Source organism: Xiphophorus hellerii, chromosome 8 (assembly GCF_003331165.1).
Source record: "Xiphophorus hellerii strain 12219 chromosome 8, Xiphophorus_hellerii-4.1, whole genome shotgun sequence".
Taxonomy (NCBI): domain Eukaryota; kingdom Metazoa; phylum Chordata; class Actinopteri; order Cyprinodontiformes; family Poeciliidae; genus Xiphophorus; species Xiphophorus hellerii.
Genome location: NC_045679.1, coordinates 7,688,729 through 7,713,003, shown reverse-complemented (window position 1 = coordinate 7,713,003; position 24,275 = coordinate 7,688,729). Strand labels below are relative to the sequence as shown.

The 24,275-nt window shown below is 36.9% G+C and overlaps 1 protein-coding gene across 11 annotated transcripts in view; it reads left to right on the top strand.

Annotated features, from left to right (window-relative positions):
- grin1a (glutamate receptor, ionotropic, N-methyl D-aspartate 1a) overlaps positions 1-21,896 on the top strand; it is a 53,147-nt gene extending 31,251 nt beyond the window's left edge. For 2 of the 11 annotated variants that reach the window (XM_032570205.1, XM_032570204.1), the window contains 4 exons: positions 291-341; positions 7,127-7,153; positions 9,493-9,603; positions 20,355-21,896. In XM_032570205.1, coding sequence (XP_032426096.1) covers positions 291-341; positions 7,127-7,153; positions 9,493-9,603; positions 20,355-20,423 — 258 coding nt within the window. In that variant the 3' untranslated portion in view covers positions 20,424-21,896. The remainder of the gene's footprint in view (positions 1-290; positions 342-7,126; positions 7,154-9,492; positions 9,604-20,354) is intronic. The other 9 variants (XM_032570207.1, XM_032570206.1, XM_032570209.1 and 6 more) reach the window with 7 other exon arrangements.
- The last annotated feature ends 2,379 nt before the right edge of the window (positions 21,897-24,275 follow it).

Here is a 24,275-nt window from a genome sequence, read left to right as displayed (position 1 = left end):
TCTTCTTCTTCATTCTGCCAAACTCCATCGATGTGAAATGGAGTCCAGCGTTCTCTAACTGTAACTCACTGAGTGCAGAGCGGCTCTTTATTCCTGTTTTAGAGGTTTGTTCCTGGGTTTCATCAACACATTCTACCACAACCGGCCCTCTGAGGACATTCATTATCTCGACACGGCCCAAAATAAAACCCAGCTCTATGTCGTCCCTGCGGGTTCTGGAAGGCCGCTTTCAGGGTCCGGATTGTTTTCAGGAGTCGAACTGCAGCCGTATCTCTTGTGTGTGCCTGCAGGACAGTAAGGAAGCCTCTGGAAGTCAAGCGGTGACTGGGACTCCCTCGTTAGTATGTAGCACTCCTACGTCACCGCTCGCTAGTAGAAAATAAGTAAACTAAGTCGCCTCTAACATAGTGATGTCATGTAAAACCTCTCTTAGCTGCTTCATGGCATGGTGGAGTGTTTCTTTAAGCTGATCTGCTTCGTAAGGTCAAAGAAAAGTAGCAGTGGTTTTAGCAGAACTGATGCTTTGATTGTCCCAACATTGACCTCTTCTCTCTCTCAACAGCCAGGAGCAAAACATACAAATAGAGCATAAAAACAATCAATGCTTTGTCTGAGTCGGACAGTAGCGACCCATTTTTACTGCTAGACAGCGGAAACATGACGTGCAGCAGAGCAGGAAAAACACGCTTGAGGCTCTGCAGAGCAGCACAATCATAAAACAATCTGTTTAAAGGGTCAGTTCACACAAACCTTCAACATGTTCTTCCAGGTTAGAGATTTCTGGTTTATTTATTTTTACTATTCACGTACAGTACTGTGCAAAAGCTTCATGTTTGGTATTTAAACGCTCACTGTTTGGGATTAATTTGAAATGTTTCGTCCATTTCCTGTCTGATTACCAAGATTAAAGACCAATGCCATAAAAAACATTTAAAAATGGTTAAAACAGTTGATAAATGCTACATTAAAATATATTAATCAGTGCCATCCACTTTCTGAAGACAAAAAAAGGAGAAAATCTTTGGCCTTTTGAAAAAGTTGCACTGTAAAACAGAGTTTGGTCACTCCACTTGACTCAGTTTAGTTTTCTTGTTGCTTTGACTTTAGCTGTCAAGTTCAAAACACTTAACTGTCTTTAGAAATTATATTAAAATAAAAATGATTAGTTAAGAGAAATTTTTTAAATATTGCCCCAACTTTTTAAAGCTTTTATTTAACAAAATGTTTTCAACTTCTGAACTAATTTCTACGTTAAGCCAACTTTGTAATGTTAAATTTTTTAAATGTTCATTCTTTTACTATAAATTATGTTAGCGAGTCCAAATGAAATCATTTTATTCAGGTTGGGAATTTAAAAAAAAATATTTTACTAAATTTCCAACAAAAAACAGAAACAAAAATTTTGTGATTTATTTGTTGACTCAAATTTTATGAGATTAGTAAAATTAAGATTTATGAGAGTTCATGGTCGCTACGATTATTAAGATCTGCTGAGGCAAAGACAAAGATCAAACTTTGAAAGTTTTTTAGGGTGTTCCCCCACAACTGCAACATTTCTTACATTTTCAGTTGCTGTGTTTTGCTTTCACACTGCATTGTGTTAAACTAACCAAACTAATTGATACGCCTGTTCCCCTCCTCGCCTGTGGGGGCGCTGCACCAAGTATTACCGAAAGAAACAACACAAAAACCTCTGAGCAAAACAATTAGCGCAGCTTTCTTCTTCATGAAATGTAAACATGGAGAGCCGTAAAAGTTTAGCAGTTGTAGGATTTCTTCCCGCTAACTTTAGACTCTCAAATTAGTTTTGGTTGCATTTACGCAGAATTTCACACATGCGCCCAAATATGGAGGGCAAAAAGACGACTCTTTCACATGCCATCCATCGCCGCGCTGCCGCGGTAGAACAACTCAGTTAATTAAATGAAACCTGGAGACGTAGCTATCATTAATCCAGTGTAGTGCCACAGCAACAAAACACAGGAAAATACGCTAAAGAACAACTCAAAACCGCTTGTATTCTTCTCTTTTCTCGCTCTCTGTGTCGGCTACTCTACGCACGGACTAGTTTCCATGGCAAATGACAACTTTATGTTTCAGGATTCAACACCAAAATACACTCAAACATTTCCCACACAAAGAACAGAACATTCAGTCCGTTACAGTTTTATGTTTTTAGGCTTCATGTTTATATTGTGATTATTAATAAGTGATTGCTGTGGTAGATTAGCTAACACTGCTATTAGCTAAACTAACACTGCTAATTTAAGCACCTCCTCTGCTAATGATCTGCCAGAGTTGGTGTGTTTAGGTTCCATTTTTTAGATTTTAAATAAACCAAAACGCACAGAATTCTGCAGCACATCTACATGTTAAGGTTGTCATAGTCAAGCTAGCATAACTGAACTACTTCCCTCTTCCTCGCAATATTTTCTTAACTAAAACTTTTTCCTGATCCTGTTATCTACTTGTTGTGTTGGCAATTATTAGCAAAGCACTGGATCCTTTTTCTTGTAGCAGGCGAACATTTAAGCCATGTTAGCACGTTATGTTGAGAACTTGACAGTTAAAACGAACGCTAGTCATTGTTAGCGAGCAGGATCTTGCAACATATCTATAGAGTTCAACCAAACCAACAGGTTTGTAGATGGACCAGAGTTCAATTGCACATTCACACTTCGCTACAAACTTTCTCGGCTAACGAACATGAAGGCTAAACAAAGAGCTAAAGCATCACTCAATGGTTTTGCACGGTACTGTATCCGTCTGAATCTGCTTTTTTTTACTCGGGTTGACTGATTTCAGCTCTAATCAAGCAGCAGCAGGAAAAAGTTCCTCTATTCGGCCAATCAAGAATATGATTTGCAGCTGTGCTCCGACGCAATCAGTGCAGCTGTGAGGTTTCTGACCGTTACTCAGGTTTTCTGTGGTTTGACGGCCGATCGCACTGAGAGTCAGTGATCCGGCCCTGGCAGTGTGTCTGTTGTCTGTCTGTGTTTGTCCCTGCTGGAATGACACAGCAGGGGCTGGAGGAAGGTACAGTATGAATGTAAGTGCCTGTTTAACGGCGTCTACGTCACGCTGATAGACCTATCTGTTAGTCTCCTCATATGGATGTTCAAGTTTCAGAAACATGAAGCAGATTGAATGCATGCAGGGTGGCATCACTGAGAAAGGAGAACGACACATAACATGTTGATATTCTGAGGATCTCGTTGTCTGGCGGACAAAGATGGCCGCCGCTGCTTATTGACCGTCACTGTGGAGACGTATTTGCAGCGGCATCTTGCAGAACAACCACCGAGGGCGCCTGCAGAGTCCAACTAATTCAATTAGTTCAGCTTGAATGTTATTTCGAATCCTATCTGGGCGCGCTGATTACTCCACGCTCCAGTTTTCATAAATTGGAAGTGACAACTTGCTTATGTAGGACACAAATCATGATGACGGAGATATAAGATCAGTTTATGTGCCGTCCTCCTTCCTTAGTACGGCAAGCAGAAAAACCTGCAGTCTCATCGTTGGGATCATTTTTACTGCTTGTATGTCTTTCATATGTAATTGTGTGCCTATCCTGCCTCAGGTTAGTGTATTACAGCATTATGGAGGACTGTGCACATTCAAAAATAAATGTAGCTTCAGAGAAAGTGCACATCTGACTAAATCTGTGCAAGATGCTGCTTTTTTTTGTGCAAAAGCTGTAAGGTTTAATGCATGACTCAGAGGCACTAAGCTGTTTTTCTATCTTAATTGTGATGTAGATCCTTATGATGTATATTTTTATATATTTATTTAAATTTGTGTCTATGTTTTAACATCATAAGAATATATATTTTCCTAAGAATGTAATTCTATTCAAATTAATTCAATGAAGAGCCATGAATAACCGCTGTTATTTTACAAATGTTTGTTTTTTGTTGTAACCTTTTGTCTTGAATAACGACGTTTCTTCCTACAGAGTTTAAGTGATGAATAGAAATAATAATGTAACGAGAAGCGTTATATCAAATGAACCGCTAAACAGCTACGACCGAAGCTAACGGCGGATCTGGGTATAATTCAAACCAAAAGCTACTTTAGCTAAAATCAGCTAACAGCTAATCCAAGTCAGAGTCAGTTTTACAATTTAAAAGTCAAGCATATGGATATGTAATCTGAATTAAGGAACCAGGAGCTCAAGTAGCTAAAAGCTATGCAGTTATTAAGCTAATAGCTACTCATATTGAGAATACTCTCCTACAGCTAACAGCTACACAGACTGAGTTGCCAATGACTACTTCAGCTAAAGCTGAAGCTAACAGGTACTTCAGTTAAAAATCAAACTGCTCAGACTGAGAGCCAAGCTAAAAGATGCTTAAGCTAACATAAAATTAGCAGCTAAACAAGCTGTAGCAGACTTAAGGTCAAGCTAACTCTCAACAGCTAATAGCTATTTCGTCTAGAAACTGCTTGTTAGGTTTAGAGCAAACTAACAAGTTTGTCTAAAAATACAGCTAACAGCTACACAGACTGAGTAGTCAATCATAAATTAAGCTAAGTGGAAGCTAACAAGTACTTCAGTAAAAAAATCAAGCTGCTTAGATTGAGAGTCAAGATAAAAGATGCTTAAGCTAACAGAAAATGAGCAGCTAAACAAGCTGTAGCAGACTAAAGGCCAAGCTAACTGCTAACTCTAGAAACAGCTAGTTGGGTTGAGGGTCTAGCTATCTGCTACCTAAGCTTAGGGAAAACTAACAGTTCTGTCTGAGAAAACAGCTAACAGCTACACAAGCTGAGTAGCCATTGACTACTTAAGCTAAAGTGGAAGCTAACAAGAACTTTAGTTAAAAATCAAGCTGCTTAGATTGAGAGTCAAGACAAAAGATGCTTAAGCTAAAATGACAGATAAACAAGCTAAGACTTAAGCTGTTGTAACAGACTAAGAGTGAAGCTAACTTCTCACAGCTAATAGCTAAGTGATCTAAAAACTAAGATAGGTGCACAAGCTATAAATAAAGCTGACAGCTAATTAGGCTAAATAAAAGCCAACAGAAATGAAACTAAAGCTAGGAATAAAGGATTCTCCTTTGATTGCACCATCTTACATTCTAAAGATTTACATCACTGTTGCCATTTCTCATGCTGAGGCGCTTCCCGTCTTGAGCTTTAGCTTCACCTTTTGAAGCAGATCTTACTCAGAGGTGCACTCTCTGAACCACTAAAACTGGCCACACCTTGAAAAAGCACCAGGCTCTGAAGCTGAGCGACGGTAACAGAGTAACGCTGCAGTTTGTTTCCGGCGGGAAACAGGCGGCCGCCGTTTATTTGGTGCATAAGTCCCATTCCTGGCTTGGTCTGATGACTCCGCATGCCCAGCATGGCCGACACGACCAGCGCCTCATCAGGCCTCCGAGCCGCCAGGCGGCTTCACCTGCTAAACGTTACCAGAAGAAGGGATGTGTCGTCACTCGGGCTTTGATTTATTTTGACTTTGTTGTTTTTATCTTGTGAAGCAAAACGAACTCGGTAACATTTTATTTGAAGGGGGGCATAAGACCGACAGGACGCCGTCAGAAACATGGAGGAGTTTACAGATGAAGTGTCATTTGGTAAATAATGACACTTTTAATGGACATTTAATGCAACTTTGCTCAGAAAATTGTGATCTTATTTACTGAATAATGCAAAGATGACACTTTCATGGACATTCAATGCAAGTTTTAATGAAACTTTAATTTAAACTGTCATTATTTACCAAGTATTGTAAAGTTCACACTTTTAATGGACTTTTGATGCATATTTTCATGCAACTTTGATTCAAAAGTGTCATAATTTACCAAATAAGGCAAAGTTAACACTTTCAATGCAATGCAGCCTTGCTCTAAAATATAATTATTTACGGAGTATTATAAAGTTGACACTTTTAATGCAATGCAGCCTTGCTCTAAAATATAATTATTTACAGAGTATTATAAAGTTGACGCTTTTAATGGCCTTTAATGTAACTTTGCTATAAAATAACATTATTTACAGGATATTGCAAAGTTGACACTTTTAATGGACTTTTAATTAAAGTTTTAACGCAACTTTCTTTTACAATTATCATTATTTGCCAAGTATTGTAAAGTTAACACTTTTCATCCAGGTTTTAATGTAACTTTGCATTAAAAATGTCTTTATTTACCGAATAACACTTCATAAAAGCCGTAAACTTTTCTAAATACTCCTCCATGTCTCAGACGTCGTCATGGCAGCCTTGTGCTCCTCCTCCTAATAAAGCGTTGCCACTTTGCATAACTATTTACCAACATGAGGTCTCATCTTTCAACAGGAAAAACAAACAGATTTTGTTCTTTTTTACTTTCCGTTACTGAATGTGAAGCGGCGATCTCCTGCTAACCTCCTGAAGTGAAAGTCCTGCTGACACAGCCGAGTCATGTGACCTGATGAGAGGCGATGCTCCGCAGGCCCAGCACTGGCCGCCATCGCTCTGTGCTGCTCTTTGTTTAATGTTTAATTATTATTATTCTTATTATTCTATGTTTTCCTCCCTTATGACGCCCCTCCATCCATGAAGGCATGTTGAAATTCACACCACACTGCCCGACCCCAAACTGTCCACCACATATTCTTTAACCAACATCCATCTTAGAGCGCTTCCTTTTCGTTTATTTTTATTTATTTTTTAGGAAGGAGCATCTTTGCTAATCTCGTCATATAGTTGGTTATTTAAACTGCTTCATATAAGGTTTAATTTAGTTAAGAACATGGGTTTGCTGCTGCGTTAGGGACCCATTCCACCCAGTCATGCTCCATCACATTCCCTTGTGTGTGGGGTGAATTTCCATTATACCGCTTTACGGTATAATGACTTTAAATGGGCTTCAGTTACCGACTTTTGTCGCTATTGTTTTCCCTTCGATATGCATCCAAAACTGTAGCTTCTCACTTTTTTATACCTGCCTGGCTTTGGATGTGGATGTTTGCTTTGCTAGACGTTTTTAAATAAATATTCGCCACATTTTAATTTATTTTTTTATCAATTTTTATTTTTTAGTTCCCTTGGCTTTTGCTTAAGGATCTTGTATAAAGTAATAATCAGGTGGATGGAAATTTATTTTATTTTTCTTTTCTCCCCCCTATGCAGCCCTCTTCCTCTGTAGAGACTCAGGATGTAAGAATACATTAATATGAGTTTATTTATTTGGTTTTGTTTATTTCTGCACACAAACCATGCAGTCATTGTGAGAGTAGCTGTGGGGCTCTGATGGTGTGAGGGAGGGAGGGCGCCAAAATGGCTGCAGAAGTTATTTCTGAAATAACTTCTCCACTTTTTGTTTTGAAAAGTAAGTGAAAGTATTCGCTAGAGCTTCGATCGTGACGTTGTGACGGTGCATTAGGGGCATCGTGGGTAGAAAAAGAGAAAGGAGGAGTAAATTTCTGCCAAAAAACTCTGAAATCTTTACATTAGTCTCAGAAATTTTCTAGAAAAAAGTAGAAATTTTGGAGTTTCAAAACTTGAAAATTTGTTACAAAACAATCAGACTCCCCTGAGATTGTTTTCAGAAATTTTACAGAAAGAATTTGGACATTTTGGAGTTTTAAAAGTTGAACGTTTGCTTGAAAAAAAACTCAGAAATTTTGAGATTTTCAGAAAACGTTTAGAAAAAACTGTGGATATTTTCAGAGTTTTAAAAGTTAAAAGATTTTGACTTTTCAAACTCAGAAATTTCCATGTTTCTTTCTAAAACATTTCTCAGTTTTTTCCTGGCAAATGTTTGACTTGTTAAGCTAAAAAATTTTATTTTTTTCCTACTCAAAAATGTCCTGGTTTTTTCTAGAGTTTCCGAGCTCAATCGTAAAATTTTGTAGTTTTTTTCTGGAAATTTTTTGAGGTTAATCTAAAAATTTCTAGGAAATTTTCGACTTTTCTAACTCAGAAATTGCCTTGTTGTTTTCTAGAAAGTTTCTGCGTTTTTTGGCAAAAGTTTTCTGGTTTTTGTATCAATGATGGCCCTGATACGCTGCCGTTTAACGTCGTACTGCACTGAATATGCAAAGTTTGCACACAACTCTGAAGATGATTTGTTTTTGTGATGTAAAGAAATGAGACGATGTTGAGTCTGGAAATGTTCCTCCGAAATGAGGATAAATATCAATTAATGAGTTAAAATAAAATTGATTGATCTTATTGATCAACTGACAATTAATTGATGAGAGGCCATTTTCTTAAAAACTTGGATTTTGGTGTCTGAAAAGTGCCGACCGTCTTTCCATGACATGACTGAGTAAATATAATGTGCTGAATTAAAAAAAACAAACTAATATTAACATTATTTTGTATCGACTGTGTTAAATACTGAATTAATAAACAGAATATTGTGGCTTTCTCACGTTTTTAAACAAACATATTTATAAAATATGAACACTATATGCCAGTGACGCAGCGCTGCGCCCCACGCTGGCTAACTGCATCATAACACCTAAAATACATTTATTAATGTTGGGCTGCCTACTGGCTGAAAGAAAATGTTTGTTTTTGCCAAAGCAACTCAAATCTATTTTTTTCTAAATTACAAATAGCAAAGAACTTTATTGCAGCCAATCCCGTTTACTAAACAGTATCGCCCTTCAGTAGGAGAAACACAAACTATGAGTTAAGAGACGGATATTTTTACTTCACGTTGTAAATATTGAGATGTTGTGTTATTGTGGGGGCAATTTCTAGTTAGGTGGTCCATGAGTGTTTGTTAGTTTGGGAAAGTTTGAAGTTTGATCTGAAGAACAACAACTAGTCCAAATCTGGATAACTTAACAAAACTGGATTCAGATCCAATTTAGATGTTGTGTTAAGTGCTTAAAAAACTCTCATATGGTTTAGTTAAAGTAAATCTCCCAACTGGAGTCAATCTGACAGATTTTCAGCGTTGTTGCCAACTCAAGATGCCCTTTAAAGGCAAAGAACGTCAGTCAAGTATCAGTAGCATCAAAAATATCTTGATAATTTTTTTTACATCACAAAAACCCAGGAGTGCAAACTTTTCACATCCATCGTACCTCAATAGGTCATGTTTAGCATTTTTTGTCAACCCATTTCAAGGCTACGATCCGTTGGGTGTTTTCAGGCAGCAGCCATTCATTTAGATGGTCTAAGTAAATATAAATATCACAATCACTGACATCTTTTCTAGTCATCACTCATCCCAGTGCATTTCCGAGGATGTTTGAGCACATTTTTGGAGGACTACTCCACCATCCTGTGCAGTAAGACCTAGAACAGACACACATCTAATGACAAGCTTTATCCCTTTCTGTCTTCCTCCCTCCTTTCATTTTCTTTTTACTTTTTTAAATGCTCTAGTGTTTGTCCTACAAGATCCTTTCTAAAAAAAAACGTAGACACTAAGGTGGGGTGTCGGGTGCTGGGTGTAGAGCGACTGGGTGAGACTGAGCGGCACAGTCGTCACCCCGGCCGTAGCGCACGAATAATGTTTCTACATATATTCATTTTAGGATAGGAAAAGTGGTAGAGCAGAGCCCGACCCCAAAAAGAAAGCCTCTTTTAGGTCCATCAGTACCACCCTGGCTTCCAGCATCAAGAGACGTAGGTCCTCCAAAGACACGGTAAGGAGACGAAGGATCAACGACCTCCACTCCACGTTTCTCTCCTCCTTTTCTGTCTCTGGTTTCACCTCCTTCTCTCCTCCGCTGTCCTCTCTGCATACATCCCCCCACATCCGAACGAGTCCCATGTCCAGCCCACTCATTTCCACGCGACTCTGCGCAGCCAAGTGTCTGTCCCTTTTGCCATCGATCAGCCATCACCATGTAGGGTTTACCGCTCCGTTAGCGTCGACCAGCGAAGGATCCTAGGTCAGGGTGGCCGAGGTTAGCAGCTGAGAGGAGAAAACAGAAACGCTTTATTTTGAAGGGCTGTGTGTGAGACTGACGTAAGACTGTTGTAAACATGAAGGAGTTTTCAGGAGTGTCTGACTGTTGTCGTTAATGTCAGTCCGTATATAATGACACTTTTAATGAAACGTTGACTTGGTTTAAAGTGTCTGTTATGACGACTTGACATTAACAAAGAAAAAATTTATTTGTTATGACAATTTGACATAAAGTCAAGTTGAATAAATAGGCAGAGTTCATAAGTGCTTTGTAGACATCTTGCTGGAATATTGTTGGATTAATTAGATTAAAATTAAGCCATAAAGCTGTATAACTTTTTAGAGTTTGATAATCAATACTTGCTATAACATTTTTATGACAACTTGACATTAACCAAGACGGAAAATAACTTTTGACAACTTGATATCCAAAACAATAAATTTTTTTTTTGTTAACTTGACATTAACCACGACATCATAATCTAACTGTTTAAAGTTTGATAATCAGTACATATTTATAACAGTTTATAATTTCTTGGTTAATGCCAAGTTGTCATAACAAAGACAAAGTTGTTTTTACTATGATAACTGGACATTGATAAGACATCATAATCTGTAATAAATATGTTATAACACATGAACTATCCATATTAATTCAAAAGGACTAACAATAAATGACAGTGATGTAATATTAAGACATAAAGCTACATAACTTTTTAAAGTTTGATAATCAACACTTGTTATAACGTATTTATGATAGATAATAATATCTTTGTTAATGTCTGGTTGTCAAAAATACATTTTTGTCTTGGTTAATATCAAGTAGTCACAACAAAGACAACTTGACTATATCCAAAACAATAAATGTCTTTGTTATATACTTGACATTAATCATGTCTTCATAATCTGTAATAAATATGTTATAACACTTATGAACTTTGCAAATTAATTCAAAAAGACTAACAATAAATTATAGAGTAATGTAATATTCACACACAAAGCTACGTAACGTTTTAAAGTCTGACAATCAATACCTGTTATAACATATTTATAATTTCTTGTCTAATGTCTAGTTGTCAAGAAGAAATCTTAAACAATGTCAACTTTTCATTAAAAGTGTTATTATTTACCGAATCACACTTAACGACAACAGTCATAAACACTCTTGAAGACTCCTCCATGTTTACCACAGTCTGCCGTCTGTTTTATTCACACCCCTTCAAAATAAAGCGTCTCCTTAAAGCCTCCCGATAATCCGGGGTCTCTAGGGACACTTGGGGTCTTCAAGAGGACGGGGGCGACAAAAGCCAGCAAGCCGTGTTTTGTCTTGAGCTGCTCTTCCCTCCTAACCTGGTTTCGGTGTGGGTTATGGCAGTGGTTTTCCTGGTGGTGGCGCTGCAGTGTGTGATCCTGTCTGTTCATATGATTGTGTGGAGTCATTTTGACTGCTTGATCCTGTGTGTATCCACAGTTCCTTTGCAACCAACCCTGCACTTTCCTCAGTTTGGGTTTTGATCATGTTTTGTCGAGCATGCGCTGGTGTTCTGTAACTTTGGTTTCATGTTGTTTTTGTTGTTTTGTTTTCTTTCCAAATTCATAATCAAGGCAGTAGTGATGGCCAGTCCTCCTGAGAAGAAACCCACCGCGTTGACTGACTTAACAACATGTCTATTTTCAGGATTACACTCATGGATTTTTATTGATAATCTTTTGATTTCTCATGTTTTCTTTGTCACAGTTCTTTATTTTCCTTGTGGTCTGAACTGTGCATGTCTCTTTCAGGTTGTATTTTCAGGTGAAGGCGACTGTCTTCGTTTCTGTTTGAATTCTTCTTCTTTTGTAATCATGCAACAGATTTTGAGGACTGTCAGACTCTATCACAGGACAAGCATAATTATTTTTTTTTAAATATTTTTCAACGACTGCAGCTGTCTTTGAAATGTGAATGTCACTCAATCACTATATTTTGTTCACAAAGTAGATATAGCTAGCAGGGCTAGCTTCACTTAACATGTGTTAGCCTTAGCATAGCATCTTTTTCTCAGTGGGAACAAATGTTGTAGCTAGCGCTCCAGAATTAGCTAACAGGAGGACGACTTTACAGGTCCGGATGATTGTTGTGCTTCTGCATTAGATTAATTGCTCAGAAACATTAGCGTAAACATGCTAACATAACCTCTAGCTTGCTAAAGATAGTTTTGGTTACTTTACCTTTTTTAAACTAATCTCAACAACTCTGTACTACGATCATGATAAGAAGAAGGATAGTTGAGCTTTAATGTCCATTATTACTTAAGGTTTAGCATGCTCGCATTAGCATTATCATGCTAACAGTACACTTCATAACAAATGCCATGTACAGCGTCTCTACAACACATTTTCTGTGCCATAAAACACATTTTTTATCGTTATGTCTCCTTTATTCCAAATCTTCTGAGGCATTGGGTAAATTCTGGTCATGTATTTTTATTTATAAACAAATGATCTCTTGCAGAGCAGATATGTTAAAAAATGTGGGAAAATCAATGAGGTAGTGTCATAGTAGTTCTTTATTTTGAAAGATTGGGTGTACAACCACAGTGAATTAAGCTGAATTGAGGTAAATTGTTTTGTACTTTTTAATCAAAGAGTACATTTGATGTTTACTGTATTTAAATGGTAGTTTGTTTGTTTTAGGTTGAAAATGCAGTCAGAGAGGGAACAGCAGGGTCATCCTACACTTAATAAAAGGATGTAGCTGTTACTCATTGTTCCTAAAACTTAAATTTTTACCTATCTAAACTCAATAGTGCTGCTAATTGTTTTCTGGTTGGTTGTAGGTCAAGAAGAGGGACGGATTTTCCTCCTTTGGGTTTTTGTTCCTGAGTAAAAATAAAACACCTGTTTGGTTGTTGGTTGTTTTAAATTCAGATCATTCCAGCAGATTGACCTCGATTCCCCACATGTTAGTAGAACATCCCACTGATTGCCAGAATAATTACTTAAACATGCACCAGCTGAAGCCACATGTCAAGCTTTATCTGATTAAAGGTGCAGCGCAGCAAGTGGGTTTGTTTGGACATGTTGGAGCTTCGAAATGTTTGTCGGAGTCTGATTATCGTAAACCAGTTATGAAAAAAAACCTATTTACTACTTATCAAAACAAGGTACTTAACTGAAACTGCTCCTATCATAGCAGACATTGATAACGTATTAAATCCTCCAATAAGTTTGTGTCGCTCATTAGCGTTAGCATGCTAACACTGCAGTTACTTGGCTCAGGATTCACTGCATAACAGTAATAATAATTGTCACAGAGCTAATTTTTTGTGGAGTTAGTTTACTGTGTCCTGGCTCAAATGTCTTGTGATCTGTCTTTTGAAATTGGACATTAGCATTAGCATAATAGTGTTAGCGCTAACATGGAGTACTGCAATGCTCTTCTTGATAACTGATTCACTTCACAACCTTTTACAGTATTTTTACCTTAATATGAAACAGTTTCTACTGCGTTACATAGAAGATGAAAATATACAGCTAGAAATTATAATTTGCTTGCTAACATTGGCGTTAGCATATAACAATGGAATCAGTCCACAATATTCATTTAGTACATTAACAGATAAACAGGATTAATAATGATGGCTAATTTTTAGTAACAACATGTTAACAGTAATGTTAACATGTTACTGAACATTTTAACATTAACATGTTAACATGTTGAATGATTGGTTAAAAATGACTACCGATACACCTAGCATGACATTAATGTTAGCCTGCGAATGCTAACTATAATAATTTATGCATTTTAAAGAAAATTTCTGCACCATGAAAAAAATTCTAGTGCACTGTATGATAGGTGTAAAATATAGTTGAACATTTGTGGTACAACACCAACGTCGATATCAAAATGCTAACGTTGTGTTTTGTACATTTATTGCAGCATATGCCAAAAAGATGCTACATTAATTCTCTTTTTAACTCATATATGTGACAATTTTTTGGTGCAATATTTTGGCGATAAAAGAAATTAAAATTTAATTTTTGCATTAGCATGCTAGCATTAGCATTACAACACTAGCATCAAGCTAGGTTATCTTAGATAGCACAATATTACACTTGACACCATATATACAGTGTATTTAGCATGTGAAGCATTTTTAGTACCCAATATTGAATTAAAAATACAATGATTGTTGAATATTAACATTAGCATGCCAACATTGCTGATTACATGCTAACATTATCCTTTGTTGGCTAAGTCAGCATCACTTACACATCTTAATATTGTATACAGTGCCTCTGTAAAATACATTTACTGTACAAGAAAACACATTTCTAGTCAACTACATGGTAGAACAACTACAACTAAACTTTAGCATTAGCCTGTTAGCACTAGCATTGATGATATTTGATTAAACACAACTACAAAACACTTAATTGTTGATTCAGGGTACAACTTATGTAGCATCTACATTTAGTGTGCCAAGTAAAAATAAAATAATTGTGCTGTATATACACGTTTGGTAATGCTAATGTTAGCATTCTAATGCTAATTTAGCTCTCTGTTTGCTCAGACAGCACTACATTATGCTGCACATAAACTCATGAATTAAACAATCTCTCTATTAGCATATTTAATGTTCAACATAACAAATATTTAGTGGATTATATAGCAGATAATAATAAAAACAGTTTGTTTTTGCTAATATTAGCATTGACATGCTAACACTATGTCCTGTTTGATAGACTGCATTTCTTTATGATCTATTAAGATCAATAAAATGAACATTTTACTATACCAGCAGATTTTTTAATAAGCTGTTGAAAAGTTACTGTAATAAAAATAATAATAATATTTTTTATTACAAAATGGACGACCTGCTGTGCAGCACACTATATAGTGAATGAGTGGCCAATTCACCCAAAGCGTTTGCTTGACGCAATGAGAGTTTCAGGGTTTTTGCATTTCTTTTACAGTTGAGCTCAAAATCGTTTCTTTGTGAGTTTGAGGAATTGAACGGAAAAAGTTTGAAGTGACAAAACATTGACCCTGAGGTCACCTGAATCTGCCTAACGTTGACCCTGAGGTCACCTGAATCTGCCTAACGTTGACCCTGAGGTCACCTGAAGCTGCCTAACGTTGACCCTGAGGTCACCTGAAGCTGCCTAACATTGACCCTGAGGTCACCTGAAGCTGCCTAACGTTGACCCTGAGGTCACCTGAAGCTGCTTAATGTTGACCCTGAGGTCACCTGAAGCTGCCTAACGTTGACCCTGAGGTCACCTGAAGCTGCTTAACGTTGACCCTGAGGTCACCTGAAGCTGCCTAACGTTGACCCTGAGGTCACCTGAAGCTGCCTAAGCGTTGACCCTGAGGTCACCTGAAGCTGCTTAACGTTGACCCTGAGGTCACCTGAAGCTGCCTAACGTTGACCCTGAGGTCACCTGAAGCTGCCTAACGTTGACCCTGAGGTCACCTGAAGCTGCCTAACGTTGACCCTGAGGTCACCTGAAGCTGCTTCACCTCAACATTACTACTTATCTGAACATCTGCGGAGAGAAAGAAAATAACCTGGAAACGTTTGACTCTTGTATTTTGGGGTATTTATCAAGGCACATGTATCGTATATCAGCTACGTTCTTAAAAATGGCTAAAATAGATTTAGGCTATTTTTAAAATCTGTTTTTCTGCTGCCAAAGTTTCCTTCTACTAGTTTTATTTCTATACGGTTGTTAATTTGTGTAGTTTAAGGTTGGAAAGTTGGCTCTGGAGCCCCGATTGGGGGGAAAAAATGAGAAATTTAATCAAGATACAGTTAAATTTAAATCTAAATACCAACCATCTCCAGTCTTTGACCATTATTTTAATTTTATATCAATGTTCTTCTTTTTTATATTAATGGATATCAATGGACTTGAGTGTCAGTGTCCCTCACCCACATGCCACACCGCTCCTCTCTTCCTCTGCAAGCATGCCGACTCCTTTACCTGTCCTAGCTGTAGTTACCGTAGCAACAGTGTGTAGACTGTCCTCTGGAATAAGCAGCTTTATAAGCCTTACCTGTGCTTGTGATGTCAGTAAAATGTCTTACTTTGACTGGTCCACTTGACGCCGTTAAAAACGCCCTCGAGGGAATGGAAGGTATACGGAGAGCAAACGGGGCTGTAAGCTGTCTGACGACGAGGAACATCCAAAACTGATTTCTGGAGGTTAAAAAATGATCAGTACTGTGCAAAAGTCTTCAGTCGACTCGTTAGACGTTATTGTGACCTTTTAAAGTCGGATTTCAGGTTTTCTTTGGCTTTTGGCAGCTTTTTCATGAGAAAGTTTTCATTTTTGTTTAAGGTGCGTCCTCTGATGTACAAATGTTGAGGTCCTTTGTCATAAAAAGCCAACAAAGATATAATCTGTTACAATTGTTAGAGGAAATTCTAAAACAAATACAAAAAAAAAAAAACATTTTATGGACACTTGGCTTACAGTACACTGCAAAAACACAAAATGTTACCAAGTATTTTTGGTTTAGTTTTTAGTGCAAATATTTTAATACACTTGAAATTAGACAAAACTAGTTTACAGGTAACTTTTAAACCAATAAATCCTTAATATTGATTAAAAAGTTATATTTACGCATTTTAATTTGAGCAGGACTTGTTTTATTTGGTCCAATATTTATAATATTAATTATTTCTGATGTTTCAAATGCCTTTTTTTTAATCAAGTTAATAAATTTGGGGATTTTTTTTTTCTTTTTAGTTAAATTATTGTTTTATTTTCAGACGACACTACAAAAACACTAAATCTTACCAAGTAATTTAGTTTAGTTTCTAGTGCAAATATTATAGTAAACTTGAATAAGACAATATTAATTAAAAGTTGTAGTTACACTGCCAAATTACTTTTATTTATAAGAAAACATTTTTCCCACATTATAAGTGGAAAAAATCTGCTGGTGGAATTAATATTTTTAATTTATATTTGGAATTATTGGTATATATTTTGCTGAGAAGTTACTTTTAAGTTAGTTTTCTTACTTCAAATGAACAAAAATGTTTGAAACTAGAAAAAACAGTTGGTCAGATTTTCTGTTTTTGCAGTGTACAACAATAGCTGAATCTTTTATTGAAAATAAGCATCAAAATGCTTCAGAAATTCATTTATTCCTACTAAAACCAAACAGTTTAAACAAATATCCAGATATTTACGGACCTAAACTATTTCAGTGAATCAAAATTAAAATTTTCCGGCGTTTTGATTGAAAAAGTTGCCAAATTCAGATAAAAACAAACCAACAAATCATCCAAGTTCTCCAAAAAAAGCCTGAAAACTTTCCACCAACAGAAGTTTTGCACAGCACTCAGTCTGGATGTTGCTCCTTCTGTTAGCATGTTAGCATCATAAGCTCAGGCGCTCCAGTGTTTCGGCTCTGTTAGCTCAAGGTAAGAGGCAGCTAAGCAACGTAATCAGCTTGAATAGGAACGTTAGCGATGAGACGGGCACACCTTCCCTACTCACTGCTCCAGTTTCATAAAAATACTTTTCCTGAACAACGAATGTGACGATTGGGATTGCAGTTGACTTTATGTTTGGCGGACATGTTTCTCCACATGTTGTTTTGCTCCAAAATGAGACAAAATTCAGCAGAAAACAGTTTTGCTACACTCTTGACAACGGGATCTTGTTTCCCCTCTCAGCTCTTTGTGATGCCGCAAAATAAGAGCGGCGAAGGAAGGACGAGGCGCGAGAGTCTGACGCAGCGGCAGCGTGAAATCTGACAGCAATTAAACTTCTCCTCCTCAACCTGAGTGAAGTTTGGCCACTTCTTCAAATCCAACAAACGTTTGTGCTGCAAGGATTAGTTTGTGCCGCTACCTTTTTAAAAATATTAATGTTGCCAAAGGTCATGAAAGATCAACCAGCCCCCTCCCCGCCTTCTTCAAATCTAAATAAAATTGATGACAATCAACTCGACTGTTGGTGCTGCAAAAATTTTAGTTTGTGCTGCTTTTACTTTGAAGATTTAAATGAAAGGTCGCCCAGCGCCACAACATTTTGTTCTGCATGTGACGCAGAAGCCGTTGTTTGTGCCGCTATTGTTTTCAAGATATTAATAAATGTTTCCAAAGGTCATGAAAGGTCAACCAGCCCAACCACTTTCCTCAAATCTAACAAATGTGGTGTCAATCAGCTCAACTATCTCAACTATGTTTGTGCTGCAAAATTTTTTGTTTGTGCCGCTATCATTTTTGAATATGTTAATAAATGTTTCTAGAGGTCACAAAAGGTCAACCAGCCCTCTAACCTTGTTCAAACCTCACAACATGAGCGACAAAATCAACTCCACTCCGTTTGTGCTGCTTTTTCTTGGAAGATATTAGTGAAAGTTTAAAGCCGCCGCCATGTTACCCAAATATAACAAAAGTCAAATGTTTGTGCAGTAAAAATTTTACTTTGTGCTGCTTTTGCTTTGAAGATATGGAGGATGATCTCTGGAAACTTTTCTATGAATGTCTTTAAAATGATGGCGCCACCAACGGAAATTTTGTGCTGCACAAACATTTGACACCTCAGATTAAAGACGAGCCAAACTTCACACAGGTTCCCTCTAAGCTGCAAAAATGAGAGACTCTGCTGTTCCTGCAACAATGCAGAGAAAAACTACAAATGTGTTTAATAAAAATGAATTCCTACTCCTGAGGCTAAATTATGATGCTGCGTTAAACTTGCTGCTGTCCGGCGTCTCGCCTCCTCCCGTCTAACCGCTCTCAGGCAAAATCCAGCAGCGAAAATTATAATAAACGTCCAGTGCTTTGCAAAAGTATTAACACTCCTGTGTTGTATTATATGTGCTGGACTGGAGCTTCATGAGGGAGACCAACACAAAGCAGCATTATTAAATTTCAGAAGGAAAATAAGGTTTTGTTCTAAAACACTTTTTCAAAATTAGAAAATTGTGGCGTAACTGAAAGCATCTGTGAAAATCTAATTTTTTGGTTGAATATTTTTGTTTTTTGTCCCCATGGTAACCGTGACAACAGGCTGATCTTATGTGCTGCGGTTTGTAAAAACAGGATGAAAAAGTTATTACTTATTAATTTGTGGCCTCATGTTGTGAAAAGTGTTCAGTGTCCTGCTGTGTCATGACCGGGTGCGTTACTTTCCCCATATTATTACTATTGTTTTCTAAATTATTACTAACTGTGTATCTGTGAATTAAAGTACAATGAGCCATGAGTGCCACCTAGTGGTCACATTATTAACCAGAAAGTTTTATTTTAGGTTTCAGCTGTCGAACATCTGCAGCCAAATGAGAGAAAATTATGATTTTATTTGGTTTTAGATGCAACATTCTAGTTGTTTTTCTTTTTGCAGTCGTGCAAATGTGAAAACTAATCACCTAAAAATATTCACCGTAGAAAAGAAATGATTTGTTTTACTTTGGGGTATCAAAGTCAAAGGGGTGGAATATTCATTCATGCCACACTTTTCTGGTTTTATTTGTAAAGAAAAACAATATGGCTTCTTTCTATGACGGCGTATTGGAGCCGTTGTAGGTTGAAAAAAAGGAGTAAATTTCAGCCAAAGAATTTTGAAAGTTTGAGAAAAATCTCAGAAATTTTCTAGAAAAAACATGACATTTTTAAATTTTAAAAGTCAAAAATAAAACTAGGAAATTAATTAAAAATTTTCTAGAAAAAACTTTTTAAAATTTTGAGTTTAAAAAGTTGATATGTTTTATTTGTATAAAGTAACCTAAAATTATAAATTTAAAATTTGCTAGAAAAAAAAACCATCTGAAATGTTGAGATGAATCTCAGAAATATTAAAACGTAAAACATTTTTGACTTTTCAAAGTCAGAAATTTCCAAATTCTTTCAGAATAATATGTCAGAAATATGGAAATATGTCAGAAATATTTCCAAATATTTCTGACATTTTTCAAGCCAATAAATTTCGTTGTAGGTTACGTTAGAAAAGTGAAAAACTTTTAAAAATGTTTGACTTTTCAAACTCAGAAATGTTCAGTTTTTCCAGAAAATATCTAACATAGATATTAAACTGATAGATTCAAGCTCAGAAATTTTATTTTAGGTTATTTCATAAAAGTTTTTAAAAAAAAGTTGAAAATTTTTGACTTTTCAAACCTGAAAGTTTCAGTTTTTTCTATAAAATTTCTGAAATTAATCTCAAATTTATGTCATTTTTTTCCAGCCAATTTTAGACTTCAGTCTCTGACAGTTCATTATTCTCTCAGCTGAACTTTATTCTCTTTTTTCCGTCTAAATTGTGTGACGTCTCTCTCTCCGTTCTTCTCCAAATCAAAGCTGCGTTTGTGTTGCTGCTCCGTCTCGTTTTCCTCCCTGAGAGCGTTTAGCTTCCTCCCGCTACAACATTAGAAACAAAGACTGATTTTTAGAAAACGTCTCGTTTTCTCGCTAACTGACTTTCTTCTGTGTGTTTCTTGTCGTTCTTTGCCTCCATTTTTCCCGTCACGTTTGCAGCAGTTCCCACCCACTGACGCCACGGGCCAGCTCAACCTGTCTGACCCGTCCGTCAGCACCGTGGTGTAGAAACAAAACACAAAAACAGAGAGAGGGAGAGAAAGAAAGAAAGAAAAGAAAAGAAAAGAGAGCGACGCTGAGGCCGTTCACGAAGCAGACGAGTCAGAAGAAGAAGAAGGAAAAGACTCCATGTTTCCTTGAAAACCTGGAGAAGAAGAAACGACTCTGATGAACTTTGCACCTTTTTTAAAAACAAAACCAGTAAAACCAGGATTCTCTACCTGGTCTTAGATGTTTTTAGGATTGCTAAGCATGCACAGAAGAACCCATCTTACCCACATATACAATCTTTTCCTTCTGTATGTTATTACCTTAGCCTTGTTTTGTCCTTTTACTAGCATAAACTTAATGTTCGGTGTTTGATTTTTATCGATTTCCTGCGTAGCTTTTAGACAAACGGTTCATTTTAGGGATGAAAATCTGTTTTCGGTGACGATGTTTCTCTTCCAGTTGAGGCTAAAACAGAGCAGAAGAATCGACTTGTGCTGCAATACGAAAAGAGCTAGAGATGAATTATTTTTAATAGGAATTATATCTGAGTTTTTATCGACACTTTAAACGTTTTTAGACATTTTATTGGGAATAATGGCACTTAGAAAGGAGCTTCTCGTGTCTTCTGGTGAAAATGAAAGCATGCGTGTGCTTGTATATGAAAACGTAGAAGCTTTATGTATTTGAATGATGACAATGATTAATGCAATTTCTAGGAAACGTTTATTTGCACTTACATGCCCAAGGCAGCTTTTTTAAATGTTAGCAAAAGCTTTGACTACTTAGTTTTCCATTTCTTAAAAAAAGGAGACGATAAAATGGATTTGAAAATGTTTTTTATTCTCTCTTCCTCTCTCCTGCAGCCTCAGTCTTTCTCGCCTCCAGCTCTTGGAAGGGGTTGCATCAAAGGGCCGCGTTCCCCAGCCAACCAGCACTCGGCCTTTCGTGCAAAACCGAGTGTGGCGAACTTTTGCACGAAACGACCAGAGTGAGTCGAAAGCTGCAGCCGCGTCTCGGTTAGCTGGGGAAACGGGCCGTTTCCCGTTTACTGGGGGTGAGAAACACCCGCTGCCTCCAAGCTGGAGCCGTCCGGCGCCGCTGTGCACTTTATCCTGATTGGTCTCCTTAATTTAGCTGAATCACCAAGGAACTGCAGCTCAAAACTACCCAGAATGCATTTTACTTTCCAACAGAACCAAGCTGCTTGTAAAGCCTCTGCATGCTTCTGTATTGATAACACAACATAGTGCTTTTGTTTGTTTCTGCATATTTGCCATGTACAGTAAACTGAGCTGTGAGGAAACTTAAACTGAACGACGTGTAAATATGTGGGACGTTGAGCTGCAGCTGGAAACCCGGAGAACTTTTGAGACTCAGAAACGCGTCCAGACGCGCAGCAGGAAACCCCGACGGCGACGTTCCTGTTTTGTTCCTACATTCTGCAGCTTTAAACCTTCACGTTTCTACTGCTGTAAATAAAGACATCCACAAGTTCTGGTTCTGGTTCTGACTGACCGGCTTCAGTGGTGAAAAACTGACATCATGATTTCTGTGTAGAAACAAAACACTTCTTTACATTTTGAGATTAATTTCTGAAATTTTCTTGAAAAAACACGAAAACCTCTGGGATCCAAAAGTTGAACATTTACAAGAAAAAAGTCAAACTTTGAGACTCACCTCAGAACTTTTCTAGAAAAACAAAATAACGAGGCAATTTCTGAATTTTGCTGGGAAAAATTTGAGATTAGTCCCAGAGATTTTCTTTTTTTTTTTACATTATTTTTTTTTGTTTGTTTTTCTTGGAAATATTTCAAGGAAAAAACTGAAATTTTGAGATTAATCTCAGAAATTTTCTTTTTTTTTTACATTATTTTTTTTGTTTGTTTTTCTTGGAAATATTTTAAGGAAAAAACTGAAATTTTGAGATTAACCTCAGAAATTTTCTAGAAATAACTTGGAGATTTCTGAATTTAACAAGTAAATTTAATAGAAAAATCTCTGAAATTAAAATTAATGTTAGAATAATAAAAAAAACACTTTCTTGCTCCACAAGTTGAATATTTATGAGAAAATGCTTCAACATTTTGAAACTCGTCACAGAACATTTTAAGAAAAAAAAAGAAACTAGGCAATTTTTTATGTTTGCAAGAAAAACTCCAACATTTTGAGATTAGTCCCAGAGTTTTTCTTTAAAAAAGAAAGAAAATTTTAAGTTATTCTCAAAAAATTTTATAAAAAAACTGGAAATTTTCCAGTTTGAAAAGTCTAAAATTTGATAGAAAGAATTCAGAAAATTTCTTAGACAAACTTGGAAATTTTTGAGTTTGAGAATCAAAAAGTGGAAAAGTGTTCATATTTATCTCAGAAATTTTCTAGAAAAAAATTGAATTTCTTGAGTTTGAAAAGTCAAATATTTGTGAATAATGTAAAATATTTTCTAGAAAAAAACTTGGGCATTTCTGAGTTTTAATAGTTGCAATTTTTAGACTTTTGAGCCCATAAAGCTTCCATAAGTCGTAACGTTTTGGTTGTGTAACATCATCATAGTGACCTGCTTTGTTCAAATCCTCAGTTTACAGTTTCACTGTTGCTCAATCACCTCCAGCAGCTAAGAGCCAGTCAGTCTCTTTACCTCTTTGTCAGATCCTTCAGTTGTCTCCACCACCTTTCACCTCCATGTGTTAAACTCACATTTCAGTTTATCGCTGGAGGTCAGAGTCGCTGCAGAAACCTGCGACCTTTTCATGGGACGTTTGGCGAAAGATTCCTGCTGAGATAAAAGCCACAGGAACCTGTGAAGCTTCGGCTTCCTGCTGCAGGACGAAGCGCTGCTGCCGTTTCCTCTGAAGTGTTTCTGCTTTTTCTGCATCATCTGCAGTAGCGTTAAAAAACGGCTTCACGCTGCTGCTACTGTAAACATTGTCCTTACAAACTGTGGGAACTGTTTTAATGCGGAGATTCAGATCTGAGCTACTTTTTCATAAATCTTTGAGATGAGCTGAAGTTTAACTTTCCCATAATTTACTGTTTAGGATTCGAAGAAATAAAATATAAAATCACAATCAGAGACATAAATCAATATATACATACAGTATGTATAAAATTATGTCACAATTATGATTTTTGTACGACTGTGTATTAAAAAAATACAACGATGTCAAAATTAGAGTTTTTTAAGAAAGTTTTAAACATTTCAAACTCAAAATTTTCCAAGTTTTCCTGAAAAGTTTCTGAGATTAATCTCAGAAACTTTCTTGTAAAAAATCTGAAAATTTCTAGAAAAAACTAGAATTTTAAAGTTTAAATTTTGTCTGGTTTTTTATTTCAATCTGGAGAGACTCAGACGGAGATGAGAAGACAATTAGAAGAGTTTATTGACAAACAGAATTTAAAGTCTTTGGCGCTCGGGCCCCGGCTGGGGATAACGGTTATCGCAGCGTTAGCGATAGGCTTCAGATGAGCATTCCCGATGCTGTTAGGAACGTCATCCCCCGGGGCCCGGCACTGGTGGTGGAGGTTGAAGAAGGGTGCGGGCCTCAGGACCGGGCGAATGGAGGAGAAGGGGTGGTGGTGGGTTGAGCTCGGCTGGAGAGCGAAGGACACCATGAATGAAGGTCCTTATCAGCTGGGACTTGGTCGGTGATTGGACGTGACGTGGCTTGGTCCGGCGTTGATAGGTCGACGATTGTGGGCAGGTCGCTTCAATTAACGGGTCCCGGTGGGGATAAAAGAGTCTTCCAGTTTGAATTTGCGCCTAGGCTTCATGTTAGGATTAAAATCTGAACTTTTCCAGAAAAATTTGAATCTCTGACAATTGCCAAAAGTTGAACATTTTAAATTTTTGGAACTGTGGATATTTTTTTTGGAAGA